Source organism: Pavona decussata, unplaced genomic scaffold (genome assembly GCF_977016875.1).
Source record: "Pavona decussata unplaced genomic scaffold, jaPavDecu1.1 SCAFFOLD_100, whole genome shotgun sequence".
Taxonomy (NCBI): domain Eukaryota; kingdom Metazoa; phylum Cnidaria; class Anthozoa; order Scleractinia; family Agariciidae; genus Pavona; species Pavona decussata.
Genome location: NW_028145515.1, coordinates 1,154,743 through 1,182,213, shown reverse-complemented (window position 1 = coordinate 1,182,213; position 27,471 = coordinate 1,154,743). Strand labels below are relative to the sequence as shown.

The window sequence follows — 27,471 nt, the reverse complement described above, 5'->3', positions numbered from 1 at the left end:
TCGTCAAAGACGATAAACTACGGCCAAGGACGACAATCATCTTGGGAATAGATCCCCAGAACGAACGCTCACTGTCACAATACTGAAAAATGAGACTTAGCTGGGACTTAGTTTGGCCTGAATTAACTATCCGGTTTAAGGCCTATCCTCGGAGACCCAGGGGCAAAAAGTTAAGTCATGAGGAAGTCAAAACGGGTATAAGTTTACATGTTTTGACTTCCCCCTGAATCAAATATCTGCCCCTGGGAAACCAATACATCATCTTATTCAGTTATTCTGTACATTGGGACATTTGAACAGCTCGTTATCACCGCCATGGGGAATTTACCGGTTTGTTTTCAAAAACCAGTAATGCCCTGTAATTAACGGGGCGGGAGGGGGGAGGAGGGGGAAGGGGAGTAGGCACTGCCATGTTAAATTACTTCTAAATTTAACACAGTCCACATTGATTAATATCAGATCGAATGAACTACCATGAGATATCATCTAACGATCAAGAATGCAGCATACAGACGACTGTCAAGTTGCGGCCTGTGCTAGTATTCATGTAGTCCTGGAACTTGACACCACAAGAACATAGTGCGCTTTCCACTTGTCAAAACTTTTCAGCCGGTCCGTAGATGGAGTGTACCAATTTGAAGGACTGATTCTTCGAATTCTTTAAAATGGCACATTCTGAGAGCGCGCAGTGTGCGCCATTTTGAATCAGTTTAAAAAAGTGTACTGTCATATAAACTGTTATTCAAATTGGACCATTCCTTTTGCAAAGTGATTGAACTAGCCGTTCAGTTCTAAATCGCCCTTAGTTTACGACAAACGACAGAAACAAATCACGTGACCACGTTTATCCTGCATTTACCGCTCGCTGTTTTCAGTTGAGTAGTTTTGCGTTAGCATGAGAGGGCAGAATTGTTTTGCACTATTTTCACCTATGTAATCATTTTTTTGTTTTTTCAGGAAATCATAAACGCGAATCTAACGTTTGCCGTTTGCCTTAAATACGGTTCCATCTCTCTCTATTAAACTGTCGTTCTTTCCAGGTTTTTTATTGGATACCTGTTATTTTAATGTGCGGTCTTGTGGGTTTGCGATTATTTGTGTGTCTAAAAAACAGTTGAGCTTGTAGTCAGTTAAATTGTCAGTGGAGTTGATAGTGTTAAGTTGAGTTGCTAGTTGAATATAGATGGAGTTTGTTGAGTCGGTGATGAAATAGTATTGAAGAGAAGTTATAACTTACAGTTTACTGATCAAGTCAAGTAAAGAAAACTCGAAGATGTTATTCAGTCTTGGTACCTCTACGCTTTAGCCAAGCGAGTGCTCAAAAGTATGTACAGACTTCGGTTTGCTGACTCTTCCAAGTAGACGCGGCCTTACTGATCTTGTCCTGGCGGCGTAAACTAGACTTTCCACAAAAGGTATTGAGGATAGTATTGATCATTTAGCAGTATCAGTAGCGTTATGTCGCCTGTCTCGGATTCCCACGGTTGTACAGATTAAAATGATCGATAACCCTTGAGATGGCCATATCCGGTTTGGCCCGTGATTTGCTTTAGTTCAGCTGAGCTGTGCGCATTTTATCGTGTACAGTTATTCCAATTTACGTTGTCGGATATTAAACATTAAAGCCTCGAGCTTACCCGAAAAACACCGAATGGTAGTGCAGGAAGCTTTAAACCTTCCTAATTCGGTTGTAATTTTGTGAAATTATAACTTAATTGTGAAGGTTTAAAGCTACCTATACTAACTTTCGGTGTTGTTGGGTAAGCTTGAGGCTTTCATATCTGACAACGTTAATTGAAATAGCTGTATTCTCACTGAAATAAAAGTTGATTGATTAGCAAGATTGTTCCCTGTATGCGTTAAATGACTCCTTATTATAAATAGATTCACTGGAAACAACTGGATGGATTTCGAGTAGATTATCAGTATTAGCTGGCGTCAAGAATTCAGCAGACAGACGGCGAATATCAAGTGGCCAGATTGAAATATTCTGTAAATTCGCGGTAAATCGATTAAAAGTTATGACTTGACAGGGTGTGACGGCCTATCTGAAGCCGACCTAATACTGTGTAGCAGCGAGTGCGACTGATTAAGCTTGGAATAATTCCGTACTATAAGTATAGTGCCATAAATGTAGGTGGGCTGATCTTGGATATTCCCAGAAACTTTAGACTCTGAAAATTCTTTTGGTCCAAACACCGTGCCACCGTGTAACCTGGGATTAGGGTCTATTTTCGTTTCCGACATGGTTAACCATTCCCGCGGCCCGGAAAACGCAAAACGAAAATTTCAGCGCCGGAGTGACGAAATAAGAGGAAAAAGGAGCACTTTCCCGATCACCTGCCATCACTTATAATTTGACCCCTTCCCTAAGCTAAACATCCTCGATCCCATATACTGTACTTTTTAACATGGTTTGGCCATGTACCTATTAAGGAAAGTTTTGCTTTTCTCATTTAACTTATTGCGGCAGCGACATGATATTTCAGTTCTTTTGTTCATTGTTCGTAGTCACGCGCTATGACGTGGACGGATGTCTGAATTTGGGCCCATCCGAAATCGGCTACCACATGCATTTGGTAGACCACTCGACTCGCGTTGGTTGTTCTACTTTTTGCTGTGCTACACCCTGGTGCTACACCGTGCTGACGAGAGCCAACCAGCTCGAAACAGCTGTCCACGGTTGCCGCATTTTGTTGATTCTCGGTTTGGTCTCTATCATGTCGCTGTCGTGTTAAGTTTTCTACGCAGTCCGATCAGCCTTGCAGAAATTTGAGTCACCCTCGTTCCCATGGCTCTTCCTTTGTCTGGGAACGAGTTATTCCCCAAAAACTTCTGCGACTTAAAAATTCAGCCAAAAAAATCCGAACAGAACAAATTGTGTTAAGGTACAAAAATGTTTATTTTTTTCGGAGAACGATCTTAGAAAAAGACTCAAATTTCTGCAAGGCTGATTGGCAAAGCGCGAGAGGTCGTGGAAGTCTGGAACTAGTTTCCCCAGTCTTCACGCTGCATTGTTTCCCAGGCAACCCCGCCTTGTTGTTTTCAGTAAAACAGTTCAGTTTCAATATGGCGGGAAGAGCGAGGATTTGAGATAAATTTTGCGAACAGTAATCGTCTCCACAAGAGGTTAGTTTACGTTGGTGATTGTTATCTCACTTGTTTTTTCTGTTCTCTAAAATCACTTAGTTTCAGCTTTTTACTATTAAAGAACAGAAATTCCTGTCTATTTCCGTCTTGTTCTGGTTAAAGTGGAAACTTGCACGATCGATTTCATTTGATGTACACGGTACGAGCGTATTTTAAAGGAACAAATTTGCATTTAAATTACATAGATATAGGTAAAACGGACAATGCTTCACAAATTCAAAGCAAATTTTCTTCCGCAGTTTTCTCATCTATCCTAAATAACAAGGGTTTTTCGTGATCTTGCAAAGAGGGAGAGAGAGCTCACCTTGATATGTTCGTTATATTTTGGTTGCAGTTCTAGATCTTGAAAGAAAGATGACATCCACCCCAGAAGTGATTCAAGCCCGCCGCACAGAATCCTTGGATGCGCCTGAGATACTCAAACTTGTCAGCGCTACAACAGAGAAGCTATTTGGTCGTGTCAATGTTGTAAATATTATGTAAGTACATGTTAAGTTGTGAGACGAAGTTTCTCCAAATATGACCTTTCTAAATTGCAAGGGTCATGTCTATGGGGCGCTGATTGTAAATTTATTATTTAACACAAATTGTGCACCATATTTGAAATACTTATTCTCATGCCATTTGCCACAAAGTGGTTATTTGATATAATAAATTTCTTGTCGTTTTCTAAAAAGTGATTATTTCATTTAATTTAAATATACATAACCAGTTTTTCAGAAAGTGGTTATTTGATAAAACCAATTTTTCAAAAAGAGGTTATTTGATACAACCATTTCCATGCCCTTTGGCACTGAAAAGTGGTTGGTTCGTATATAACCAAACTACCACCATTCAAAGAGAATGGTTATTTCAATAACCATTTTATTGCGAGTTGCTGCTTTTGTTTAGGCTTCAGACTCCAGACTCCAGGCCTCTTTCTCAGTTCAGCTAAGTTGCTTGGCATGTTGATAAAATGGCTATTTAAAAATTAATGGTTATTATAAATAACCATTTTTGGTAGCTGATGTGATATATATAATTATGTTTTGGATTGGCTTTAGTTCAGAATTTTTCAAAACAGCTTTATTTTTATTTTCATTTGTCTCATATTCATTATTATAAGCTGAAGCAGAGAAAGTTTGAAAAAGCTTCAACCAAATATATTGAATTTATTTAAACCACAAAATGTTTATGGTGACACTTCACCTTCACAAATAGTTAAACATTATTTTTACACAGTGAAAAAGCCAATTTGGCTGTGACATTAGTTAATGCCAATAATGATGTGATGGGACATGCAGCTTTCTTTGACTATCCTAATCTGTCGAGTGTCGATCAAAGCAAGTGGGAGGATTGGCTCCTCACGAAGTATGACTTAGACAAGTGCAATGTATGTATATATAATAAAACTATTAGATGTATGTCTATAAATCCTTTACAGTGCGACTATTCAGTTACCAGAGTCACTTAAACAAAACTGGCCAATCAGATTGCAGGACAAAAACAATGAATTTCAACTAAAGCCCATAGAACCGATCACAAGTAGATGAAAAACAACAGTTAAAACCCAAAGTTTTAGAATTATTCACTGTTCGTGTCATACCGTGATCTGATTGGCCAGTTTTAAGTGACCCTGGTAATAGTAGTCGCAATGTAATTCCCAAGTGCATTCAGTAAAGATAAAAACAACAGAAACAGCAACAACAAAACTAGAAAATCAGAAATCCCTGAATTTTGCAAATAATGGGATCTGTAAACAGCACAAGCAGTAAGCTTAACTCTTCAGTGGCTTTAATTTGAAAGTAGTAAATTTTCCAAATACTGAAGCACTTCCCTCCAAAACAGTGCCTCTCTCCATTAAGCACCCCCTCCTACATGTACATGACTTTGTATGACCAAGATTTAAAAAAATTAAAAGTACTGCCCCTCAAGTAATTCCCCCACCTCCCCTCCCCCTCTGGTTCTATTTTGGTGAGTACTGAGACAGCGAATGTTGAATAGAAAAGTGTTTGTCATGTTTATATCATTTGTCATTTTGTAAAAATTATAATTTTTAAGATTACACAACGTACAATTCAGAATCAAAGTTAAACTGACCAGTCTTGACTACATTATTACTATACAACAAACTAGTTCCAAGTGTCATCTTACAATAATTATTTCCAGGTCCATGTATTTGCTCTGGAGGTACAAAGTGTGCCACCAAATTAGCGCTATATATGGGAGTAGCTTAATTTGTACTTTTATGTGTAGGTTACCATATATTGTTGTTTACATGTACATGCAATTGTTTACAATGTGTCCATGAATTGATATGAATTAATTGACTCCCCCTCCCTTTCCCCTCAAATATGCTCCTCTTGTCTATGCTTGAATATGAAATGAGTGCCCCAGGTGCTTATTTAAGATTTTAAGGTGGTCACTCTTTGGGATTCATCTTTGTAAGCATAATAAACACTATGACATTAAGGTTAACCCTCAACAGTTTTCATTCATTGGTTGTACTTAAGGATTTCATCCACAAATCTCAACGTCATACTCATTCATTCTCTCATCCAGACTTTGCTTTCATTCAATAGACATGTATATGTTGTGGTTCATTTTTATCCTTTCAAGAATGTTTAAATTTTATTGTCGAAATTGTTTCAAACTTGTTATCATACATGTACATGTACATTATTATACCCAAGAACAATAGGAGGATAAAATTTAAACCAGGGAAAAATTTGAACAACAACATAAAATTATATCTTATAAAATACTGCTACTGCTTTTTTTTAATTGTTACATTAAATTGCTTTATTTACTAGCAGAAAATAATTTGTCTCTTGTTTTTCATGTAGCCTCTGAATGCCCTCTTTATGAACTACTTTGTAGCCAAATCTGATTTTGCATATGGATGTGCAACAGAAATTATAAGGTAGGTTAAGACATGTGAACTCTCCTCTTATGAAAAATAATTTACACTGGCAGCATCACTCAAAATTCTTGTACTGGGAGGTGACGTTTATTTCTCACAATAAACTATCATTCAGGAAGTTTTGAAACCTTGTCCGACTATTTAATGAAATATGGCAGTGCTATACATACTTGTTGGAATTAAAATCCAGTATCAGCCTGCGTTAAGCATTAACGCGGTGTTGAGCTGAGGTTAAATGTGCATCTGATATTTGATGTAGTGTAATGGTAGCCAAATTGCATAATAATGGATTTGTAATTAACTAAAGGTTTATTTTATGGGAAAATGTTTCCTTTATTTTTAATGTACATACTGTAGAATTAATAAGAATAATCATCTGAACTCCCTGGCTATTCTTAAGCTTATTGTCTCTTGTGTGGTTTAGATTCATTAAAAGTGATTCCTGAGGGTCTAAGTTCCCTCTTTCTTCAATCCTCTCTATATTGTACCTTTTCAGTACAGGGTAGTCTGTTCAAGAAGTTAATCACATGATCTACCAACTGAAGGGAAAATTGCAGCCCCAAATTTGATCCAAAAAGCCTCCAATTGCCTAGAATGTATAGAACTTTACAATTTAACTATTAACGGGACAGTGGCGAAATAATATTTTTTGTTTCATTTCATTGTATATTTTGGAACTACTGTTAAAATCTCTTGAGAAAATGACAGCTCAGTTGGTGTATGGTAATAAGCTATGATCTGATCATTTCAGCTTTGTTGGCCTCAAGAGTGTCAATATTGGAATCTGAATTTTACATGTCAGATATGATCGTTCATTTCTGAAAATTCAATTCACTCTCATTGTGGAATTAGATTTTCATAAGCCTATCCAATGTTTATACATTTTAATTCTAACAGAGTAAAATATTAGGCCTCATGCACATACTTGTACACCAATGAACTGATAGTGTGTCTAGGGAAACCATAGGCCATGAATCAGCCTTGCAATAAAAAAATACTTTTGAATAATACTTTATGATCACCAGCATGGTTCTCCAAGGTTGGGATATAACGTATTTAAGGCACCACATATGAGGAATTTGTCTAATTTCAATCAAATTGTCTCCTTCTCATTACTTTCATTATTAATTCTTCTTGCTAAAATATTTTTCAGAACTGTATTCAATGCTGTTCCATTTCTTCACTACATTTTTCTGGTTGTCCCAAGAGGAGTTGAAACAGGTCAGTAAAGACTGTGCACACAGTCATTAAAGAGATTAATAGGCGATGTGGAAGGGAGGGGGCAGTGTAGCCGAGTGGCCCAGCAGAGGGTGGTATTCCCTCATATTAGCTATATAGGTAAATGTGGTGCCAAAGGATATGGTTTTTGAGCCGTCCTACATGTAGTCTGAAGTGGGGTGTTGATTTTAACCATTGTGGTCTGAAACAGGTATCAAATATGGTATGGGTTTTATAGAAACGGTAGGGATTCTAACAATCAGGTTGGAAAATGGGTATGAATTTTAGGGGTGTTGCCTGGAAAAGGCCAGTTGGTCTGCCTCCCAGGGGGGGGGGGGGTACTCCCTTATATGGGCTATATAGGTATGTGCGGCGCCAAAGGGAATGGTTTTTCAGCTGCTTGGTCATAAATAGGGTATCAATTTTAGCCATTTTGGTGATAAATAGGGATATTCTTGCACTCTGGTTTTTTTTGGAAGAAGCTACTTCTTCATCATGATGTTTACAGCAACTGTATGCGTGTGCCGCAACGGCTTGTCATGCGCTCCGGTCACCCGCTGGACTCCAGGGGTTTTTGAACTGACGTTGACCAGACACTATCAGATCATAAATAGGGTATCAAATTTTTGGTCAGGTCATTAATAGGGTAGGGAAAATCGCAGATTTTGGTCATAAATAGGGTTAGGGTTTTGGGAAGCGGGCCGCACACCCCTATCCATTTTTTTTTTTGGAGTACCCCCCTCCCCCCCCCCCCCCCCCCCGCCCACCAGGTCTGCCTCCTGCCAGCTGGGATTCTTAACCAAGACTGTTATGTTATATTTGAAATACTTGGTTTCTGTCCAGTTTTCTTCATTATCCCTGAAATTAGCCCCTCTTAGAGAGAAGATAAAATAAGTGTAATATTTATTGACTAGCTGTTATTAAAATCATTGTCACTAACATATTGCTTTGATACTCTGGCAAACATTTTTCATCCAGGATTAAATTAACATAAAGATTAAAAGGGCACTTTTGGAAGTGTCAAAAAAGTAGGCTCCTTTTTCAGGTCCATTCTTGCCCCATGGTACCAGCCCCCCTTCCCCACCCCCATAGACTGTTGTCACAGCACACCACCCCCATGGACCATTGATGGTGCACAATAACAGACATTCTGGCCAACTAGAGATTAGGAAGCATTTATCACTTAATTGCAATGCTGCAGCTTCCCAAATATGATGAGTTAATAAAAATAATAACAGTCACCTCTCGCCTTGCGGATACCTCACTATTATGGACACCCCAATAAAATGGACGGCAGCTAAGTCCCCAGCAAAGATAAATTACAGATGCTTGAATGAAATAAATTCCTGCTATTATTGACTCTCGATATTAAGGACACTAACTCGCAGTCCCGAGGGTGTTTGACTATAATTATCACCTCAAATTTCATGGTTAATAATTAGAAAATACATATATTTTACTTCTATACAGGATCAACCCTGACTGAGTTATTTAGGCCAGTGGCATTCAAGGAGAGTTTTACGGGGAAACTGAATGTTGAATTGCAAGTTTGTCATCGCCACGAACACTCTGCTAAATTGCACATCAGGCCAGCAAGGTGTGTATTATGTTTTTTAGCTCCTGGAAGCAGTACAGTGTAGCTGTGGTAAGATTGGTATCAAATTGCTACATGTACAGTGTTTTGTCTCACTCTTGTGTACTAAAGTTTTCTAGTGACAAACATTGTAAACCTAAATTGAAATGAATGCATGAGGTTAAACAAAATTTAACCATTTAGTTTACTTAAACAGTGCATGAGCATGCAGCTAAACAAGCTTTGATGGTGAGTGGTCATTAAGTTAGAAGCAGTTCTGCTCATTAACCTGTGGTGTGGTTAGTGCTTGCATCGTGATGGTGTTTCTGTCAAGTTGTGTTTTGCAGGTTTGGAGGTTTACATGTATTTTGTTTTATTTTTATTTGGTTATTTTCCTGGCATACCAGGCTCATGGCTAGGTTGTAGGCATCAGTTTTGCTCGCATAAAAGTAGTTGATGTGAATAAAATAGGAAGACAACATCAAGGATCAAGGATGGTGATGGACATCAGCATACATGTATACTTAGGTTATGGGGCAAGTCAGTCAAAAGGGAGAATAACCCACTGCGATCTGTTTGTAAGACATTACATTGGGTTGAATTGATTTCAATCTCTTGTGAATGCAATAATGTTACGTATGCAAAAGTTTTTTTTTTGCATGGCCATAAGGGATCGCTTCACACTCTATAATAGGCTGAAGAGGATCTAGCAACTCTCAAACCAGAAACTCTCAGAACAGCCAACCACTATCGATCGCATTCTTGTCGCACAAATCTTAAGCAATTTACAATCCTTTACCAAGGTCCCAAACTCTGGAGCTCTCTCCCAATATCAATGACTTCTTCATCTAGCCTTTTCATCTTTAAGGAAAAAATGTTGCAGCACCATATTTTCTATTTGTTAATGACAGCCAAGGTGGCCTCTCTTATAGGCCTGGTGGTTTCTTGAGGTCTCCTCGCCATTATTGTAAATTAAACGATTTCTCTTTACAGGTGTATTTAATAAGGCAAATAAATGATGATGATGATGATGATGATGGTGATGAAATAGAGTCCTAAAGTGTGGCATCATAACGATGACATCACATGTAAATTCACAAATTGTGGGATTACGTGAGATGTTCAAAAAGAGCATGGTTAAAAGATGCCCAGTTGTCAAAACTCAATATCCCACTGCAACTTAGGGATTGCATGGATGGCATATATATTAGCACTGTGCAAACCCTGTCCATGTTGCTCCAGTTCTAAATGTTTAGAACTGGTGCAATATGAGAAGGGTTTGTACATGTAAGGAGTCATCAGAGCATAAAAGTGCCATAAATTCTCAACCCCAAATTGCATCAACTGTTGCTGAGTTTGGCAAGTGGGAACTTTTCATCATGCTCTTTTTAAAGGGTGGGTTCACGATTCTGCGCATGTCCATGAATCAAAATACTTTTTGGCCTTTGCTCGCTATGACCCAAACCTGTTTAATTTAATTCGTTGTTTATGAACCATTCAGAAGGGAATAGGTAACTCGGGTGGTAATTTTTTCATATGACTGCGTTATTTTGCATGCAAATAACTGTAAACACATCAACTGTGGAATAGATCCTACGGGTCATCGCCAAATTCAATATTGACAATATAAGTACAATCCACTAGCATTTTCTGTGAATTTTGGTCATCAGTCGTTTTGGTTGGTCTAATAAGTGAATGTGATTACTAAAAGTACATGTGAGTGGGATTTTTACAGCCATAAAAAGTTGATAAGAAAGAGAAAAAAGCATTTAGATTCATGCACATGCACTGAAATGTGAACCCCTCCCTTTAAATATTTTAACAAATCCCATAATTTCACAAATTTTAATATTTGTGAAGTCATACTATTGTGTCACTACTTTCGAGGCCGCTATGTTAATTTTCTTTGATTGTGAACCTCGCAGTGTAATGTCACAGCATTAGCCCAATGTGCAAGAAAACGAAGTTTGCAAATGTAAAGTCACCTTTTTGTTTAATTTGTGTCTGCAGGGTTGAAGATCATGATGATCTCACGCCAATTTTTAATCGACAAAGTGATGTGCTTACTTCTACATATGGTATGTATTAGTTGCGTGATTGCTGCAGTTTAATCATTCTTTAACTAACATGAATGCAACATTTTGATCAGTTGTAATTTTTTTAAATTAATAATAACTTTATTGAACATAGACTTGATACAATATTACAAGATACAAATACGAAATGTAAATACAAATACAAAATAAAGCTAAAAACAAGGAATCACTGAATAACTTACAAGCGTAAAGACAAACTAAATGCCGAGGACATTATTAGGCTGAAATAGTTTACATCAACTTCTCAGCTTTCAATTGCCTTTTTAAGTCGTTTACAAAAAAAGAAAGGGTAGGTTTTGCATCTTTGATTTTGTAAGTATGTAGGAACCTTTGAGCAAAAGGGACAAGAAGATCTAGACAAACTTGATGTCTTTCTCAACGTTTCTATCAATGGTTTGATTTACTAAGGCTTTTTCTTTAAATAATTAGGGATGAGGGCAAAAAGTTGAATATACTGAAAGAAATTTATATGCACGTTACATTTTTGAAGGAATTTTTCTAGGGATAAAAAGTTCCCATTTTGGTCAGTAAGTCATGTACAGTATAACGCAGACCCCTCCGTCAAAATGTTTTCTCCAAAAGATGGATTTGTTCTCCATTGATATTTCTTTGTTGTTCCAGAGGATGAGATCAGTTGTAAATGGAATGTATCAGTTTGAAGGACTGGTTAAAGATGCCAGCCCTTTCCTGAGAAATGTTGCATGCTTTTAATTCAGAATGCATTCAACTTTGCAAGAATTTATAGACCAAATCAGTCATTCAATTGGTGCAGTCTATTTGCAGACTGTCTTGTCAAGCTGGCTTAATCTTAATTGTTTTCTGTTTCAATACACCGAAGGAGTTCTTTCTTAGTAAGTTTCTGTTCTTCTCATTCAAATTCAGCTACTGTTTGTTCAGACAATTTTCGTTTCCTTTACTTTAAAGGTCTGTCTGTTTTTTTTCCTCTCTCAATACCAACTTGTCTTTTTTAGGTGACTTCTTCTTGGCAGAACTCATAGAAGCCCAAGATGAGAGAAATAAGTGTGTTGTTGCAGATGTAAGTTAGTGTAACTTTGTTACTGTAACGTACATGTATGCCACGAGTGAAAAGAAACATTTGTCATTGGTTGCTTTTCTTCCTTTTGCTTTTTTTTGTTTTGCCGCCTTTCTTGCTTCACATGCCTTTTTTATTGCTTCTTTAACTTCAATTTAAACTTCAACCTTAATGTTGTGTAATCGTTGAACATTACTTTGACCACCCTCAAGTAGCGTTAAGTTAATATTCGAGACTGGCATCCTTGTTTTCCTGCAAGCAAGTATGCATATGTATAATGGGGTTATTTTAGAAAGGAAATTGTGGTGCTGCATCTGTGGGTGACTGGAAACAAGTAGTTGGTTTTATCAACTGAGTTGATAAGGTAATTTGGCCATTGTAACAAGATTCGAGTGCTGATGTTTCGAGCATTAAGAATTGGCAGTCTGGTCAGTGTGGCAAGGACTGGTTTTTCTGGCAGACTGGGGTCATTCCTCAGAAATTCTAGCCATTGTGGGAAAGACTGGTCAGCCTGATGAAGCCTGATCAGCTTCACAAAGCCTGCTCAGACTGATGAATCTTCATCTGCCTAACAAATTGTGGACAATCTGACAAAGACTGCTCTTGACAGAGCCTGATGAAGCCAGGTCAACCTGACTAAGTCTGGTCATGCTGATGCAGCTTGAGTAGCTTGACAAAGCCTGTTCAGTCTGATAAAAAACTGATCTGCCTGAAAGTCCGGTCAATCTGACAAAGCCTGGTCAGTCTGAGAAAGCCGGGTTAACTTAGAAATCCTAGTCTGCTTGGCAAGTCCTGTCACCCTGACAAATTGTGGTCAACATAGCAAGTCTGGTCAGCCTGACAAAGCCAGCTTGACACACCCTTCTAGTCAGTGCAACAAAACCTGATCAGCCTGACCAAACCTTGTTGGCCTGGCAAGCCTGGTCGGCCTGACAATTCTGGTCAGCCTGACAAAGCCAACATGACAATCCCTCTAGTCAGCCTGGTCACCAACCTGGTCAGCCCGACAAAACTTGGTCAATCTCACAAGCCTGGTTGGCCTGGCAAGTCTGGTCAGTCTGCCTGACAAGACCTGGTCAACCAAACATAACCTGGGCAGCCTGACAATAGTCTGCTGAGTCTGATAAGTGGGGTCAGCCTAATCATCCTGACAAGTCTGGTCACCTGAAAAAAGCCAGCTGGTGAGAGCAAGCAGGAATCTTACACCCTAACTCCAACTGCCCCCACTCCCCCCGGCACTCTACTACTCACCAGCTGGAAGCCGACACAGTTCTTGATTACGTAACATCTGCATTTGCTGGATAGAATAAGTCTCCTACTCAGGACTTCAGGTGCTCATCTTACTCGAATGCCATATGGGTCTGAACCAACAAGTTAGGGCACTAATAGTTGTGTGATATTTGTTTCATCAGGTTAAGGGAACTGCAGTTGGCTTTATGAGTGTTTGCTCCACTGTTGACGTTGAATTACTAAGTAGCTGCTTTGACCTCAAACCTTTTAATGGACTTCGAAAGTTAAGAGGCCAAACACCACCCAGAGGTACTTTACAAAAGAATTATGTACATCTTCCAGTGTGGTTTTAACTAATATTGTTACGAAGAAAATGTTTAAGTGATTGACAAAAACAAGTGCACTTAGCTGTTGTTTATAATTGGTAAATATTCTTGTCCAGTGGGCAAGCCTGTAAATCTAAGTGAGAAAGGTCTTGAAGAGCCCTTGCTTAAATTAGGTGGTTTTCAATTCTGTCTTATGGACTGGGTGTGTACCTGGGGATTATGTAGTCTTTTTAGATCAAAACTGAAAATAGGTTACTTCCCAAAGGTAGCTGTACATTTCCTTGATCAAAATAATATTGCTTATTGTATTTCCATTGTAGCAGCAAGTCCTGAAAAATTGCCAAGCTCAACACCTTCAGAGGAGAAAGTAGCCAGGGACACACCAACAGACAAGGAGGAGCCAATGTAAGTAGTTTTGTCAATCACTATTTAAACAGTTACTTGTACAGCAACTCATTTTAAGTGCTTGTGTACATGTAGTTGTGTTGAAGTGAAGATGTGAGGTGAGTAGAATGTCTGTAAATAATGGAAGGGTGGGCAGGTGGGTTAAGATGTAATGATGCCTCAATTTTGTGAGTTCTTTTTAGCTCCAAATGTATTTTGTTCATTATTTAATTTAAATTACCGTTCAGATACATTAATTTCTTGTCCATTCTGACTGTCATAGCATGTTAGCTTTTGGCAGATATTTCGTTAACTTTATTTTTAATCCTGAGGAATCCATTTACCTGGCATCACAAGTATCATGGCTTTTTACTAATTCCCCCTCCTCCAAAGGAAAACATCACACACATATATACCTTACACAGGCAGTCTTTGTTTATATTCCAATGTCTGTTTCTAGACCAACAGATGCATCAGTTGGAGACAAAACTGATCAAGAAGTCCACTGGCAGGTAAAATTACTGTAATGTTCTCCTTTCTGCTTGTAATTATTAGACACACATTAGAGATATAAATGCCGTGTTGGAGTAATGGTTGCCAGAAATTTAAAATGAGCACCCAAGAGGTATGACTTGAATCATGTGGAAAAAAGTCAAGGTGGAGAGCATTCTGGTTTTGGAACAGTTGAGGAATAAATAAAGTAATAATTGGAAGCAAATGGCACAGCAGTGCATCTTCTATCTCCCTTTTTTTTTCAGGGCCCCGGTTGTTCAAAAAACGAATTATTATACCCAGTGGATAAATCGCTATCCAGCAGATAAAATGTACTCCAACCAAATACAATTTATCTGCTGGATGGCGACTTACAGTGTATCTAACTCCTGATTGGTTTGTCATCCATTGAAGGGTTATCTTTATCTACCAGGTATAATTTGTTAGGTCCTCCATCAATTCGCTGATTCCCTTTTCCATGAACAATATTGTATGTATCCAACATGTACATTAAGAAATATGCAATACAATGGCATGGCCCAGGCCAGGATGGATCTTCAATCAGTAGACCTGCACATTTCAAAAAGCTCTATTTTCACGGGACTCTGGTAACATGCAGCTGCATTGTTTTTTAGGGTTAAGAGCATTGTTCTGTTCCAGTTCGGTCGTTTGTCCCCTTGACCAACCATGTAAGGCGTTGCACTGCGAGTAGTTACATTGTGGACTTGTCAGAGTCTTAAAGATGGCTTCTTGTCACTTACAGTGTAATGCACATAATTCTATTTCATGATAAAATCAAAAGCAATTAAACTCTTACTAATTAATCAACAGACAACGGAGGAAACAACCTTTGATGAAGAAAGTGCATTTTGCATCCAGCTGTTTTGCATTGATGAAAAATATGAAATGAGGTCAGTGAGAAAGCATGTTATTTTGTTACCCAAATTTGCAATCCAAAATTTTTCAACTATACAGAGGAAATATCTTTTTTTTGTAGTTTGTTGTCGGTGTGGTGATCTCTTCAGCAGTGTTTTTCTAACTGAATTATGGGGTTTTCTTTTCAGGTCTATAGATTTTCTACCAGCTGTGTTTCAACTGTTTCCTGTAAGTACCAAATACAACTGGAATAGTAACACAGTTATACTAGAGCTTGGAACTGGAACAAGTGAATTATGACAGGTTTTCTATCCAACTATTCACTTTGGTTGCATTACTGCAGGGATCTTTCAGTTATATCAGAAATTGATTCTTACCAAATGATCACCATTAATTTGGTCGACCTACATGTAGTGACAGGTATAAAAGTTGACCTGAAGTTGAAGTTGACGGGAATGAATTTCAACCCACTTGTGTATCCAGTGAATCATAAATGAAATGCTTTGATTCCTGTATACATCCTCAGATGAATTTTCTTGGATGGTGCATACTATAAAATTGTAACTTAAACAGTGTGCATTCCATACAAGTAAGACGTGAAGGCAAATTATATTATTTTGACATTGAAATGCCTGATAAGATGTTCCTGTTTACTGTTTGCGTTTATATGATAGGAATTACGTCAAGTTGCCCCCAGTTCTAGATACTAGATAGGGTTAGGTACTGTGGAACAGTCGGTAGTCCAAATTGTCAAAAGGCCAAACTTAAAATTAAAAGTTTCGCACAGTTTGTACTGTTTCAACTAATTATTCCTTTGAAACATTATTAAGAACTGCTGTATGAAACCTTTTTCAAGCAGGAGTAAAAAAATAATGTTGTCAAAGCTTATAAAGGAGCCAAGGTGTGGCGTGCATCACTTATTCAGGAACTCGGTTGTCAATAAATAATCGAAATAAGAATATTGCAAGTTGTAGCAGTGCAGTTTATTTATAGTATGAGAAATGATATTAAACTTTTCATTTACCCTTGCGACTTTTGTTAGGACAAAGATTACTGCATTCTTACAATGCCACATCTGGTACCAGAGTTCCCACTTCTACAGTCGTTCATAGTAAGTAAATTATTATCTCTTTGAAAAGTTTGTTTCACATCCTTAGCTCAATCAGCAACACGTCCACCAACATAAAAATCAACATTTTTACATTGTCCGGTTACCAAACATGTAAAATAAGTCATGGTGTGTCAATTTGCTTGATTGTCTGAATGAACATTGTGACTGGTGTTACTTTGTAAAAGTCTACGAATGCAACTTTCATTCACAGTGGACTTCGGTCATACAATTTATTGATTCGTTACCTTGACAAACGGACATAAAGTTGTTGTAGTGTAGTGGTTAGCATGTTAGACTTTGAATTGGACTTTGGATCTGAAGACGGTCAGGTTGTTGGACTTCCAATGAAGACTGGAGGGTTGGTGGTCTCTGCATTACAGTGCTGTTTCCCTAGGCAAGCAACTTTTATACTCCACATTGTCTCTTTTCACCCAGGTGTATAAATGGGTACTGGCGACATACTGCTGGGCTTAACCTAGCGATGGACCTGCATCCCTTCCAGGCGGAGTAGCAATACTCCTACATGTAGTTGTTTCATGCTACAGAATTCGTGTTGAGATGCAGCCATCTGGGCCACTTAGGCTTGTAGTGCAATTTTACTTTACCTTACCTTATTTTCAGAGAGTCACTCCAAGGAAATACAGTACATTATCACAAGAGCTGTACATCTTTCATAGATGGGGACTCATTGAGTGAGTTTGTTTCCATTCTTGGTCTTCTCGTTTTCTGTTGTTACGTACATACAGTACTGCTTAAAGGCAAGTTACCAGTCGCAGGTCATACCTATATACTCCCACAGATTAGAACTAAACGTTTTAAACGCTGTTTCATTAATAGAATTGTGACCGTACACGGGAAAACGTACTTTTAACGCTTATTCGTTAAACGGCTAAAAACCAACGGCTAGTTAACGGGTAGTCAACGGCCTTGAAAGCGTTCTAACGGTTTGTCCTAACGGTCTAACGGCAAACTGGTCGTGGCAAACGGATCATTTGAGCGTTCTAACGTTTGATCCTAACGCTCTAACGCCTAACTAATTCTGTCTAACGGCTCATGAAAACTTTCTAACGCTTACGCAACCTGTTCTAACGCATAGCTGGAGCCTTTAAACGGCCGAGAAAATAATCTAACGCTTACATTAACGACCTGAGCATTAGAAACGGTAGATACAGTCTAATGTACCGACAAGATTTTCACGAACTGCCGAATATCTCACAATCACGTTGCACGATGCGAAGTATAAAAAACCACACACGAAAAATTTACATTTCATTTTGCACAGTCGCGAATGTCAAATGATGTTTTCATCGAGGAGCGTTTGACAAGATCTGAATAAAGTCTGATGCAAATTAATTTTTAGGTTGTCGTGGAGCGAAATGGCCGGATCGGTATAGGCATAAAAGCTTGAAATATTTTCATGTAAACATAGTCAACGAGCGCAAAATAAAAACAAACTGATCGCACAATTTCTTGCCGCGTTTATTTTTAGCGTCAACATTATTTTGCATTTTGTTTACGACGGAGTTGACGTGAACTTGCGCATTCACACGCTCTGCTTGCTTCGTTTATACTGCCATCAAAAATGTAAAAGACTTGAGTGAAAGTAATGTTTAAAATTTCATTTTATATAGTCACGAATGTCAAATGATTCCACCGAGGAGCGTTTGACAGCTTCCCGTTCAATATCAGAATAATTTATTCCGATGCCAATTTCAGGATGTCCTCAAGCTAAAGAGGTTTTATCGCCATAAAAGCCTAAACCAAATACAAGACAACAACCACTTTATAGCAAAAAGTGTTCGTGCTGGACATATATATACATATATTAACTATATTTAATTTTCTTAGATTCTCCATAAGGTTTTATCATGTAAATTTGTCTTTTTTTCAGCTGTTATTCGAAACGTTTGTTTTTGGAATCAATAAAGAGCTTTATTATTATTATTATTATTATTATTATTATTATTATTATTATTATTATTACATCGAGAAAGGACATGTAAACATTCGTTAAAAACATTGAGAACATAATTTTATTTCTTAGTTTTTCTTATTCTTCTTTGGTAGCCTTCCATTTGATGTTGGTTTTTATTCCCTTTTTTTTAAGATTTTTAACTTTGTATATATGATTGATTTTTTTTAATAAGAGTAGCATAGTAACTTTATCAGAAAAAAAAATCGGCTTGAAAGTTGTCTCTTTTTTCATCGAAATGAATTGTAAATAGTTTTTTTAATAGTTCTTTTTTCTACTTTTACCTTGTGAATAGCAATTTGCTTGAAATATGTCAATAAAGAGTTCTCATTAAAATTTTTAAATTATTATTATTATTATTATTATTATTATTATTATTATTATTATTAACTTACCTTTGAGTGGTACTGTAGTTATGTCTTGTCTGTATAGCTTTCTGATTGCGTTATGGAATTTTGTTTTTGTGGTTGGTTGTTGGTCAAAGCAGAGGATAAAACATTGGAGCAACGTTTCCTAAAGGAAATCTGACCTTGTTTTGTTTGTTTTCAACTAGTCAATTAACGATATTATGTTTATTTATGTATGTTATCATATGCAACTCTGTATATCCTAATTTTTAAAATAAAGTCTATGTATGTACCGTATTTTCTCGATTAAACGCCCCGACGTTTATTTAAAATTCGGCAGTTTTGGCCCGGCGTTTTTTCAAGGCCGGCATTTAATCGGGGTCCGGCGTTTATTAATGAAACATTAATTTATTATTACCGATCCTCGGAAACCTAGGGGCAGTTTGTCAGTGCTGGACAATTTTACCCTGGATTACCCGAAGTTACAGTATTGTGGTACCGTTCATACGGCACGTGTACCATGTTGCAATCAAGATTTGTATCACTAGCAAACAGCACATAAACAATTTATGAATGACGTAGGAGCAAATAAATGATATGAGTACAAAGTTTTAAGTTTATAAACGGTAATGTCGCCAACGTCCTCCTCGTTTGTGTCAGCCAATGTGTGCAAATAATTTAAATTTTAATTACATGCTAATACACGCCGGGACCCCGAACAAACGCCAGGGCTCCGATTAAACGCACCCGGTGTTTATTTAAAAATCGGCAGTTTTGACCCGGCGTTTAATCGAGAAAATACAGTATGTATGTATGTACATGCAAAAACGCCGGATAATGTGAGCTAAAACAACTAAAAGTGGTCTGAAAAGTCCTTTTAGTTGGTTATGCTCTCTGTCCTTCAAACAGTGTACGAACTTTGAGTAACAAACATGCATGTTTTGCCACAGACGTTTGGAATTTTGATCAGAAAATTTACACGACAATTTGCATCAGAAATTTGAAACAACCCGTTGAAACTCTGCTTAACCTTGCCTTGAAGGTAAAAGCTTTTTAGCGTTCAAATAAATTTAACTCACTAGAATAAAAGAGATGATTGTCAAAAAAAAAACTCGTTTCTGGTGTACAGCTATCAGAACAAAAGTTTGCACGGCTTCCATTTCAACCTGAAACGGCTGATTATGAAATATCAGTCATATCTGATACTCGATAAACCGCCCTAGGTGCTTATTTCATTTTGGGCCCATGAGGGTTGGCGCTTATTATTTTCCCAACAGTTTCAATTTTAAGGGAATAACAAGACAAGGGATAACAAGTTTATTTCGCTTCAACAAGAGAACCTGAAGTGTAAAAGCTAACATGAACAAGCCATAAACAATATAAAAGTTTATTGACTACCGTATCTAAACCTATTTTGGAACACAACTGACGCTACTCGTAATTCACACAGGGCTTAAGTACAGAAATGTTTCTCGTTGGGAGGAGGTGAGGGTGGGCGATTATTAAGTTTCTGGGATTTAAGAGGAGGGGGGCATATTTTAGGATGGGCACTTATTACTCTTTTTCGAAGGTGTGCAGTTAATCGAGTAACCTAATTAGAGAGTTCCTTTTTCTAGACGTGCCTTTAGGTTAGTTTCCACTGGCGATACTTTGAGCTTTTGATTATAACCAATGCTACATCTCAGTAGAATATTACAAGTAGATAAAAAACAGATTTGAAACTACAAAGAAAAATCCAAGGAGATAAGATGTATTAGGGTAATTATTTATGGTTGTATTGCACACCTTTTTGCAGGTCATTCCATGTAAGGCCCTGTACGTCAGCTGATACACCAGGAATACAGTCAGTTGTGTCACAGCTGAATGGTGCAGATACCATCATGAGGTATAGTTCAGAGACTACATACATGTGACTTAAATTTTCAGCTTAAAGGACCCTAGTCAGCCTCCGCCATTTTCGATGCCATCGAAATTATTGATATTGCATGGTGAAGCGAAATGTTATTGCTTAACTGTAAGTTGTGTTCCTGAAAGTATGTTTCGTTATCTTTTGTAGTTTCACAGTGATTTCGTTCATTTCGACATGCTCCGAATAAAATATTATAGCCAACCTCTCGCATATAAACAAAAACAAAGGTGTGGCTGACTAGGGCCCTTTAAGGACGGTGCCTACTTTTGTTACTGCGCATACGTTCTGCGCGTCTCGAGATACTCGGGGTTCCTATGGGTGGTGCCTACTAATACAGGGATGTTTTTGCGCGGTTTAAAACTATGCGGAGAAAGCAGAACTTACCAATTGCTTTTCGTATCTCATAAGAAAATTGGGGGTAACCATGTATTTTTCAGAGATAATTAAGCTTCAATTTAGGAAAAAATCCCATACATTGCTTTATATTTTGGCGCTTTTTAGAGATGTTATTGCTTAGTCATCTCTGAAAAATGCATGGTTAACCCCAATTTTCTTTTTGGATTCCAATAGCCCTTGCTAAGATCCGCTTTTCCCGCATAGTCATAAACCGCACAAAAATACTTCGGTATTGGTAGGCACCGTCCTTAAGCCTCTGAACAGATCAAACCGAATAAGCTTACACGAATATGTCTTAAAAAGATCACAAAACGTGGTTTAACCTTGTTTCAGTGGGTTACTGCATGCTTTTTGTTTTAAGTGAAAGCTAAAAAATGCTTACCTTACACCTTCTTCAATTCTTGAAATAATGAAAAGCTTATAAATTTGTAACAATCCTGTAATTTCTATCAGCTTGCGAATCCTTTTTGTTTTGTATATTCACTTATTTGTTGACTACTTATTTAACTTTTATTTTAGTTGCTGCTGTCAATTTGTAAACACCAAATTTATTTGCATTTAGTTTAGTATAGTCATACCTACCCGCCTCGACTAGCTTTAGCTATTTGCGGGTGGGTATGTAACTAACTTGTAACTCTCTGTTTTAATAAAGTGTTGTTGTTGTTGTTGTTTGTTAAATGTAGGGTGGACCATTTCAAACCATTTGCCATCCTGTCATTTTGCAGATTAATAATCATATCTTTGCATTGTTCTACAGAGATGTTCAGCAATTTAACGCAGCACGGAGGGACCCAGTATGTACTTCTTGTGTTTAGCATATCCTTTGTTAAGTTAACTTGATCAAACGGAGTTGCCAAATACCAAATTTTGGAGATAATTCAGTTAATCCTTTCACTCCAGGCAGCGGACAAGCTCAAAACAGATGATCTCAAAAATCACGTTGTAAAACTTAAAACTCTGAGCAGCATGCATTTTCTTTAAAAAGATTTCATCCACGGACTCGACAAATAGAATCACCTGTTTCGGCATAATAAACAACACGAAAGAACTGCTTGATAGCTCTCAGCCTTTGAGAGCAGACGCCGTTTTCGTCTTCAGGTTCACTCAAGAGCTTGAAAAGGGCGTCCGCTCTCGTAGGCTGTAAAATGGTCAAACTTTAGGATTTCATCCACAAACGCAAACTTTTAGGACAAGAGTAAGCGAACAAAAGTTCTTCTTTGCGTTTGGACGAAGTTGTTCATCTCTTTTTCATGTCGTTATTCCAGGATGGAACGGAAGTTCAGTGTTTTGTCGCTCAAAGTATGGATCAAGTTGTTGGGGTTGCACTGCTCAGAAGAGAAGAGGTAAAGAGTGCAAAAGTTTGGTTTATCAAGTCCCCTATTGACGCATCACCACAATTTCTTTACAAACTATTTCCCCTTGTAATGTCTGTTTTAACGAGAAGAACACAACATCATGTCTTTTACACACGTTCTACGCACATAAAAATGTTCAACAAAACTGTAAAAACACTGCGGCTATGAAAATAACTTAATAAAAAGTGTTAAATCGCGAAAGTTCGATATATATTTTGCTCTTCATTTGTCCGCTATATTAGAACATATAAAACCAATTCGCGATTTAACATTTTTTTAAAGTTATTTTCCTAGCTGCCGTGTTTCTACAGTTTTATTGAACATTTTTAAGTGCGTAGAACGTGTTTAAAAGACGTGATGTCGTGTTCTTCTCGTTTTTCGAACACGTTCCTTGCCTCGGCACATATAGTTTCTCAGAACAAAAAAAATGTCTCTTTTGGCTTACCACAAGGTGCGAAGACGTGAAACTTGAGTGACAGCGACGAAGTCGAGAAAAGTCACGAAAATGGACTTCAAGAAATATGTCTTACGGTGACGACGTTGCTCGCCTATAAGAATATTTATCTTATATAGTATGCGCTCTGTGATTGGTCATGGTCAATAAGAGCGGTTTTCAATTGAGTGTCGTAAAACCAAAACAGTAATCACTCTGGCTAATCGCAACAGATGTAAACAACACAACGAGCCAATTGACCAGAATTCGAAGCAAATACATGTAACTGGCGCCAAGCGCGGGAAAGCGCGTGCGGCGAAAATACGGTTGCTTTAGGTTTGGATTCCCATTGGTTGAGAAAGTGGCGCGAGTTTTGTTAACCAATCACAGAGTGTAGTAATGCAACACCAGAGGAAACGCGAAATCACTTTCGACACAATTGAAAACCGCTCTATACAGTACGGCAAGCTTTAGGTGCGCTTGACTAGAAAAACTTTCCTTTCTCCAGAGCGGGATATATAATAACGATCTTATTAACCTCGTTTTCTCTGTCCGTACTGTAAGATACAGACAGTCGTTTGTTTGTTTGGTTCTTTTCATTTGATGCACGGCCCGCTTACTTCGGCGTGGGCCATACATTAGTATCTTACAGTATGGATCACGAACGTGAGTAATATTAGAGGTTTTCAAAAGATACTGCTAAACAATAGGTGATGAATTACTTTTGGGTACTTTTTGAGTGTTATTTTGAGGTTATCAATACAGGGCAGGGTTGCCAGTCTTTGGACATAGGTTAGGATGATCACTTAAGCCTAATGCGGGAATTTGGGTATTCTCCCTCCGCCCAGAGTCTGGGGTTGCATCTTTGGTGTGTCGCAAGTTATAAGTACAAGAACAAAAAATCTAGAGCGCCATTCACACCAACAAAACGTTTTAATTAAACCAGGTTTAACAAAATGAAAATTGGCAACAGAAAGCTGAACCATTGGCTTTGACATAGGATTCAAGTAAACTTTAACTTCTGCCTTCAGGATATGCTTTCATTTGTGTTAAATCTGCAGTCGCCAAAAAAACCGAAAGCAGCTTTTAATGAAGGAAATAATTTAAAACTGTGTTTAACTAAACAGCTTTTAAACGTGTTTAAGCCTTGGTGTGAATGGGGCATATCAGAGAGAGGATAATGACATTACATTAAAAGAAAAGTTTGATTTTACAAGGTTCTTTAAATGCGAATATGTTTTGATGTGTGTCTCTGCAGGATATAGAGTACATTCGTTCTCATTACAACATTGAAGACTTCATCTACTTCAATCACCATAGAAGAGATGAGCATGCGCACTTGTTCCATTTTGCGCTCAATCCTGTCTTCCAGCAGTATTCCAAACACTTCCTTAAGGTACTAAATACACAGCATAAATGAAGAGCATTATCAGGCATGCTCTGACGCACCTTATTCATTATGCCCCCGGATGAATGAAGGGGCATTGCAGGGTTTGTTATTAGTGCAAGTGGGTCATCATTGGATGGAGATTTTAGAGGACTGTTGTCCATGACTAGGGCCCAAGATATTTGAACTCCTCATACGCAACTTTATGTTAAATTTAATAAAGGGTTGCTCAAATGATAAATTAAATTTATAGTGCAACAACTTCAAGACCGCGGTAAAACATCAATGAACGGCTGTCAAAGCATTCTTGTCCCCAGAGCCTCGTTCCTTTTGGCCAACGCCACGTTCGAATGTTGTCAAAGTGATAATATTGAAGACTTACCGTCTAAGGGAAAATAGACTTCTTTGGAAAAGTTTTGTTCGCTACGTTTGACGCGCTGGTGGAAATTTTATACGCCAGCAGTATATTCCAAATTTGAGAAATCCCGCAATGCAACACTTCTGAATAAACCAGCAGAGTCACGTTAGCCACAAATTACGTCATTTTTTGTCACGTCAACTATGTGTTATTTTATGTTACTTTTGCCATAAATTGTGCCATTTTATGTCAGACATAATCTAGACTGTTTCCTCTGAAAGACGCTTTGTACGTGTTGTACCAATGTTCATGCCAGGATGTTTGCTTATTATATGCAGATGCTCATCTTTCTAAAGTTCCGTGTTGTCAGGGATGAACTTTTCATCTCATTTTCAATCTTTGTTTTCCTACATAGGAAGTCTTACGGTTGGCCCACAAGTCCTGTCTTTACTACCCAGTTTACCCTCACTATTCAACACAAGAAGTAAGTTGATTTGATTCGTATAGAGCAGATTTCAATTGAGTGTTGAAAATAAATCCGCGTTTGCTTTGGTTTTGCTTTACTTCGCTCTGTGATTGGTTAACAAAACTCGCACCACTTTCTCAACCAATAAAATTAACCCATCCAAACCCAACCGTGATTTATCCGCATGCGTTTTCCCGCGCTTGGTGCCGGTTGCATGTATTTGCTGTGAATTCTGATTGGTTCATTGCGCTGTTTGCGTCGTTTGTGATTAGCCTAAGTAATAACTTTTATCAGCTAAAACCGTTTAATCTTAATCCCTTTTATATTTCTTTGGGTTTTTCAATTTCACTTTTTTGTACATTGGTAAAACTTGGTTTTCACTAGCCACGGAAGGACAAGACTTTTACTGTCACAGATTTAATCCACAAGAGGCTTTCATAACGAGGATTCTCTACGGATCCCTCCGTTGTTAAATAGAAAAATGACAAAAAAGTACAGTGGAAATTACATATCATGACCTCAGTAACAATAAAAGTCACTCACAGATTCTTCAGTTTGTGAGTAGTTTGTTCCATGAATATGTCCAGGCATGCCGGGTTTGTAGGATAGCTAACCCAGTGAAACCTTCCTGGTGGGTCTGTCTGGAAATCTGGTAGTAGAGGGTTTATTTTGTTACTCAGGGATTAGGATGGCAATCAATCCTTGGGGGATCTTGTTTGTAAATACATGAAGATGAAGTTCCGAAAAGGAAAAAAACATCGGTATAGTGTAGAGTGAAGTGTAGAGTTCATAAGGCTCAAAATGCTCTTGTTTACATTTCATAGAGTTTGCAAAAACTTTAGTACTTCAGTACGCTTGCGTTCGCGTTGGTGGGAAAACCTAACTTAACTGTTAATCGGCAGAAACGAACTGTAAAGGCGTTACCCCCTTGCTGACCAGAAGACAAGCGAAGGATAGTAACAGACACTGCACCTAACCAATAAAGATTTACTTTTGATAAAATATTGGATATGTTCTGGAATGTTGAAACTGTTTTTTGGGAGACTAACGCTCTTTGGGCTCGTCACGCATTCCTTCCAAGGAATACGTGACGAGCCTTAAAGGCGTCTGCGCAGGAGCCTATACCTCAAGTTGTTTTGAGAGCTTCCAAATTTATTCTTACATCTTATCTTATAGATTTGTTGATTTAACAACAAAATTTGTCTCTCTGTAGGGCTCAAAACCCCACACAACTGTCACCGCCTTGAATGACCTGGTGCCAATACGGCGAGTAAATTATTTTTAAATTACGTTTTCTTAGTGTCGAAATGAAACGAATCAGTCTATCTTGTTTTGAAACAAATCTATTGGGTAACAAACAGCTCCACCTGAACATACTGCTGAAGAGCTGTAATTTGAATGGTCACATATAAGGATTTCACCCAGACACTCAAAAATAGAACTACCTTGTACAGCATAATAAACAGCAACACAGGAAAGTATTGCTCAGTAGCTTTCATCTTATACATCACACTGCAAGAATTCATCCACAGACACGAAAGCTAGAACCACCTTGTACAGCATTATAAAAAGCACCACAGAAGAGGACTGCTCAGTAGATTTCATTTGAATGGTCACACTTTTAAAAGGACAGACTTAAAAGTTTGATCTACCTTGTACGAGAAAATAAACAGCACCACAGGAACGTCCTGCTCAGTAGCTTACATTGGAATGGTCACACTTTAGGATTTCGTTCACTGAATCAAACGTTAGAGCCACATTAATTAGAACGTATTGTTGGACTTCAGCAGCGAAAGAGTCCATAAACCGCTGTTTAATTCTATGTTGTTTGGTTTTACAACAGAGCTCGTCGCCAAATAATTTATCCACTGGAACAACTTGATGGGAACGCTCCATCAGAGCGCATATTAGTGGACAAGGTGAATGATCGTTTTTTGTACTTTGGATGTGATCGATTTGCCTTATCCTGTTAAACTTTACACAGTGTAATCAAAGTTAATATAGGAGAATAGTTATGAAGCCAAACAAATTTATTTGTTATATGACTTTGTTAACATTTTTGGCCTTGACCGTGCACAATTCAGAATAGATTTTGAAATGTGTTGGAACAACTGGCCAATAGAAACGTTCCTGTAAAAATATTCAGTTGTAGTGTGATCGTTAAAACAAAGGATTGTGCAGGGTCGCGACCCTTCCAACCTAAATTGCAGCACCATTGTGATCAACCTTGAACATGGCAAGGTTTCATAACCAGTCCGTCAATCAGCTATGGTGTAATTACAAAAAATCCCCTTTTTAAAACTGGGTATTTAGAACCACTAGAATAGCGATATAAATTGCACGTGTCAGCAAAAGTTATAAAGATATTGTAGTATGATTATAGTTTTTAGGAGTCAAATTGGTTCCGTGTTTCCTTGTCCTGCAGGGTATGATGTAATAAACTTGGAAAACCGGTGT

The 27,471-nt window shown here is 37.9% G+C and overlaps 1 protein-coding gene across 2 annotated transcripts in view; it reads left to right on the top strand.

The window, feature by feature from the left end:
• The first annotated feature begins 3,052 nt into the window (after positions 1–3,052).
• The window catches only part of LOC146472233 (cilia- and flagella-associated protein 61-like), a 41,913-nt gene continuing 17,494 nt past the window's right edge, over positions 3,053–27,471 (top strand). The window contains exons 1-22 of one of the 2 annotated variants that reach the window (XM_085119634.1): positions 3,053–3,129; positions 3,485–3,629; positions 4,372–4,522; positions 5,976–6,052; positions 7,206–7,273; positions 8,741–8,867; positions 10,854–10,921; positions 11,911–11,975; positions 13,385–13,511; positions 13,849–13,933; positions 14,373–14,424; positions 15,236–15,315; positions 15,469–15,508; positions 16,323–16,391; positions 17,013–17,083; positions 20,506–20,595; positions 21,773–21,809; positions 22,281–22,358; positions 24,062–24,199; positions 24,964–25,032; positions 26,228–26,280; positions 26,858–26,933. In XM_085119634.1, coding sequence (XP_084975760.1) covers positions 3,505–3,629; positions 4,372–4,522; positions 5,976–6,052; positions 7,206–7,273; positions 8,741–8,867; positions 10,854–10,921; positions 11,911–11,975; positions 13,385–13,511; positions 13,849–13,933; positions 14,373–14,424; positions 15,236–15,315; positions 15,469–15,508; positions 16,323–16,391; positions 17,013–17,083; positions 20,506–20,595; positions 21,773–21,809; positions 22,281–22,358; positions 24,062–24,199; positions 24,964–25,032; positions 26,228–26,280; positions 26,858–26,933 — 1,746 coding nt within the window. In that variant the 5' untranslated portion in view covers positions 3,053–3,129; positions 3,485–3,504. The remainder of the gene's footprint in view (positions 3,130–3,484; positions 3,630–4,371; positions 4,523–5,975; positions 6,053–7,205; positions 7,274–8,740; positions 8,868–10,853; positions 10,922–11,910; positions 11,976–13,384; positions 13,512–13,848; positions 13,934–14,372; positions 14,425–15,235; positions 15,316–15,468; positions 15,509–16,322; positions 16,392–17,012; positions 17,084–20,505; positions 20,596–21,772; positions 21,810–22,280; positions 22,359–24,061; positions 24,200–24,963; positions 25,033–26,227; positions 26,281–26,857; positions 26,934–27,471) is intronic. The other variant, XM_085119635.1, reaches the window with a different exon arrangement.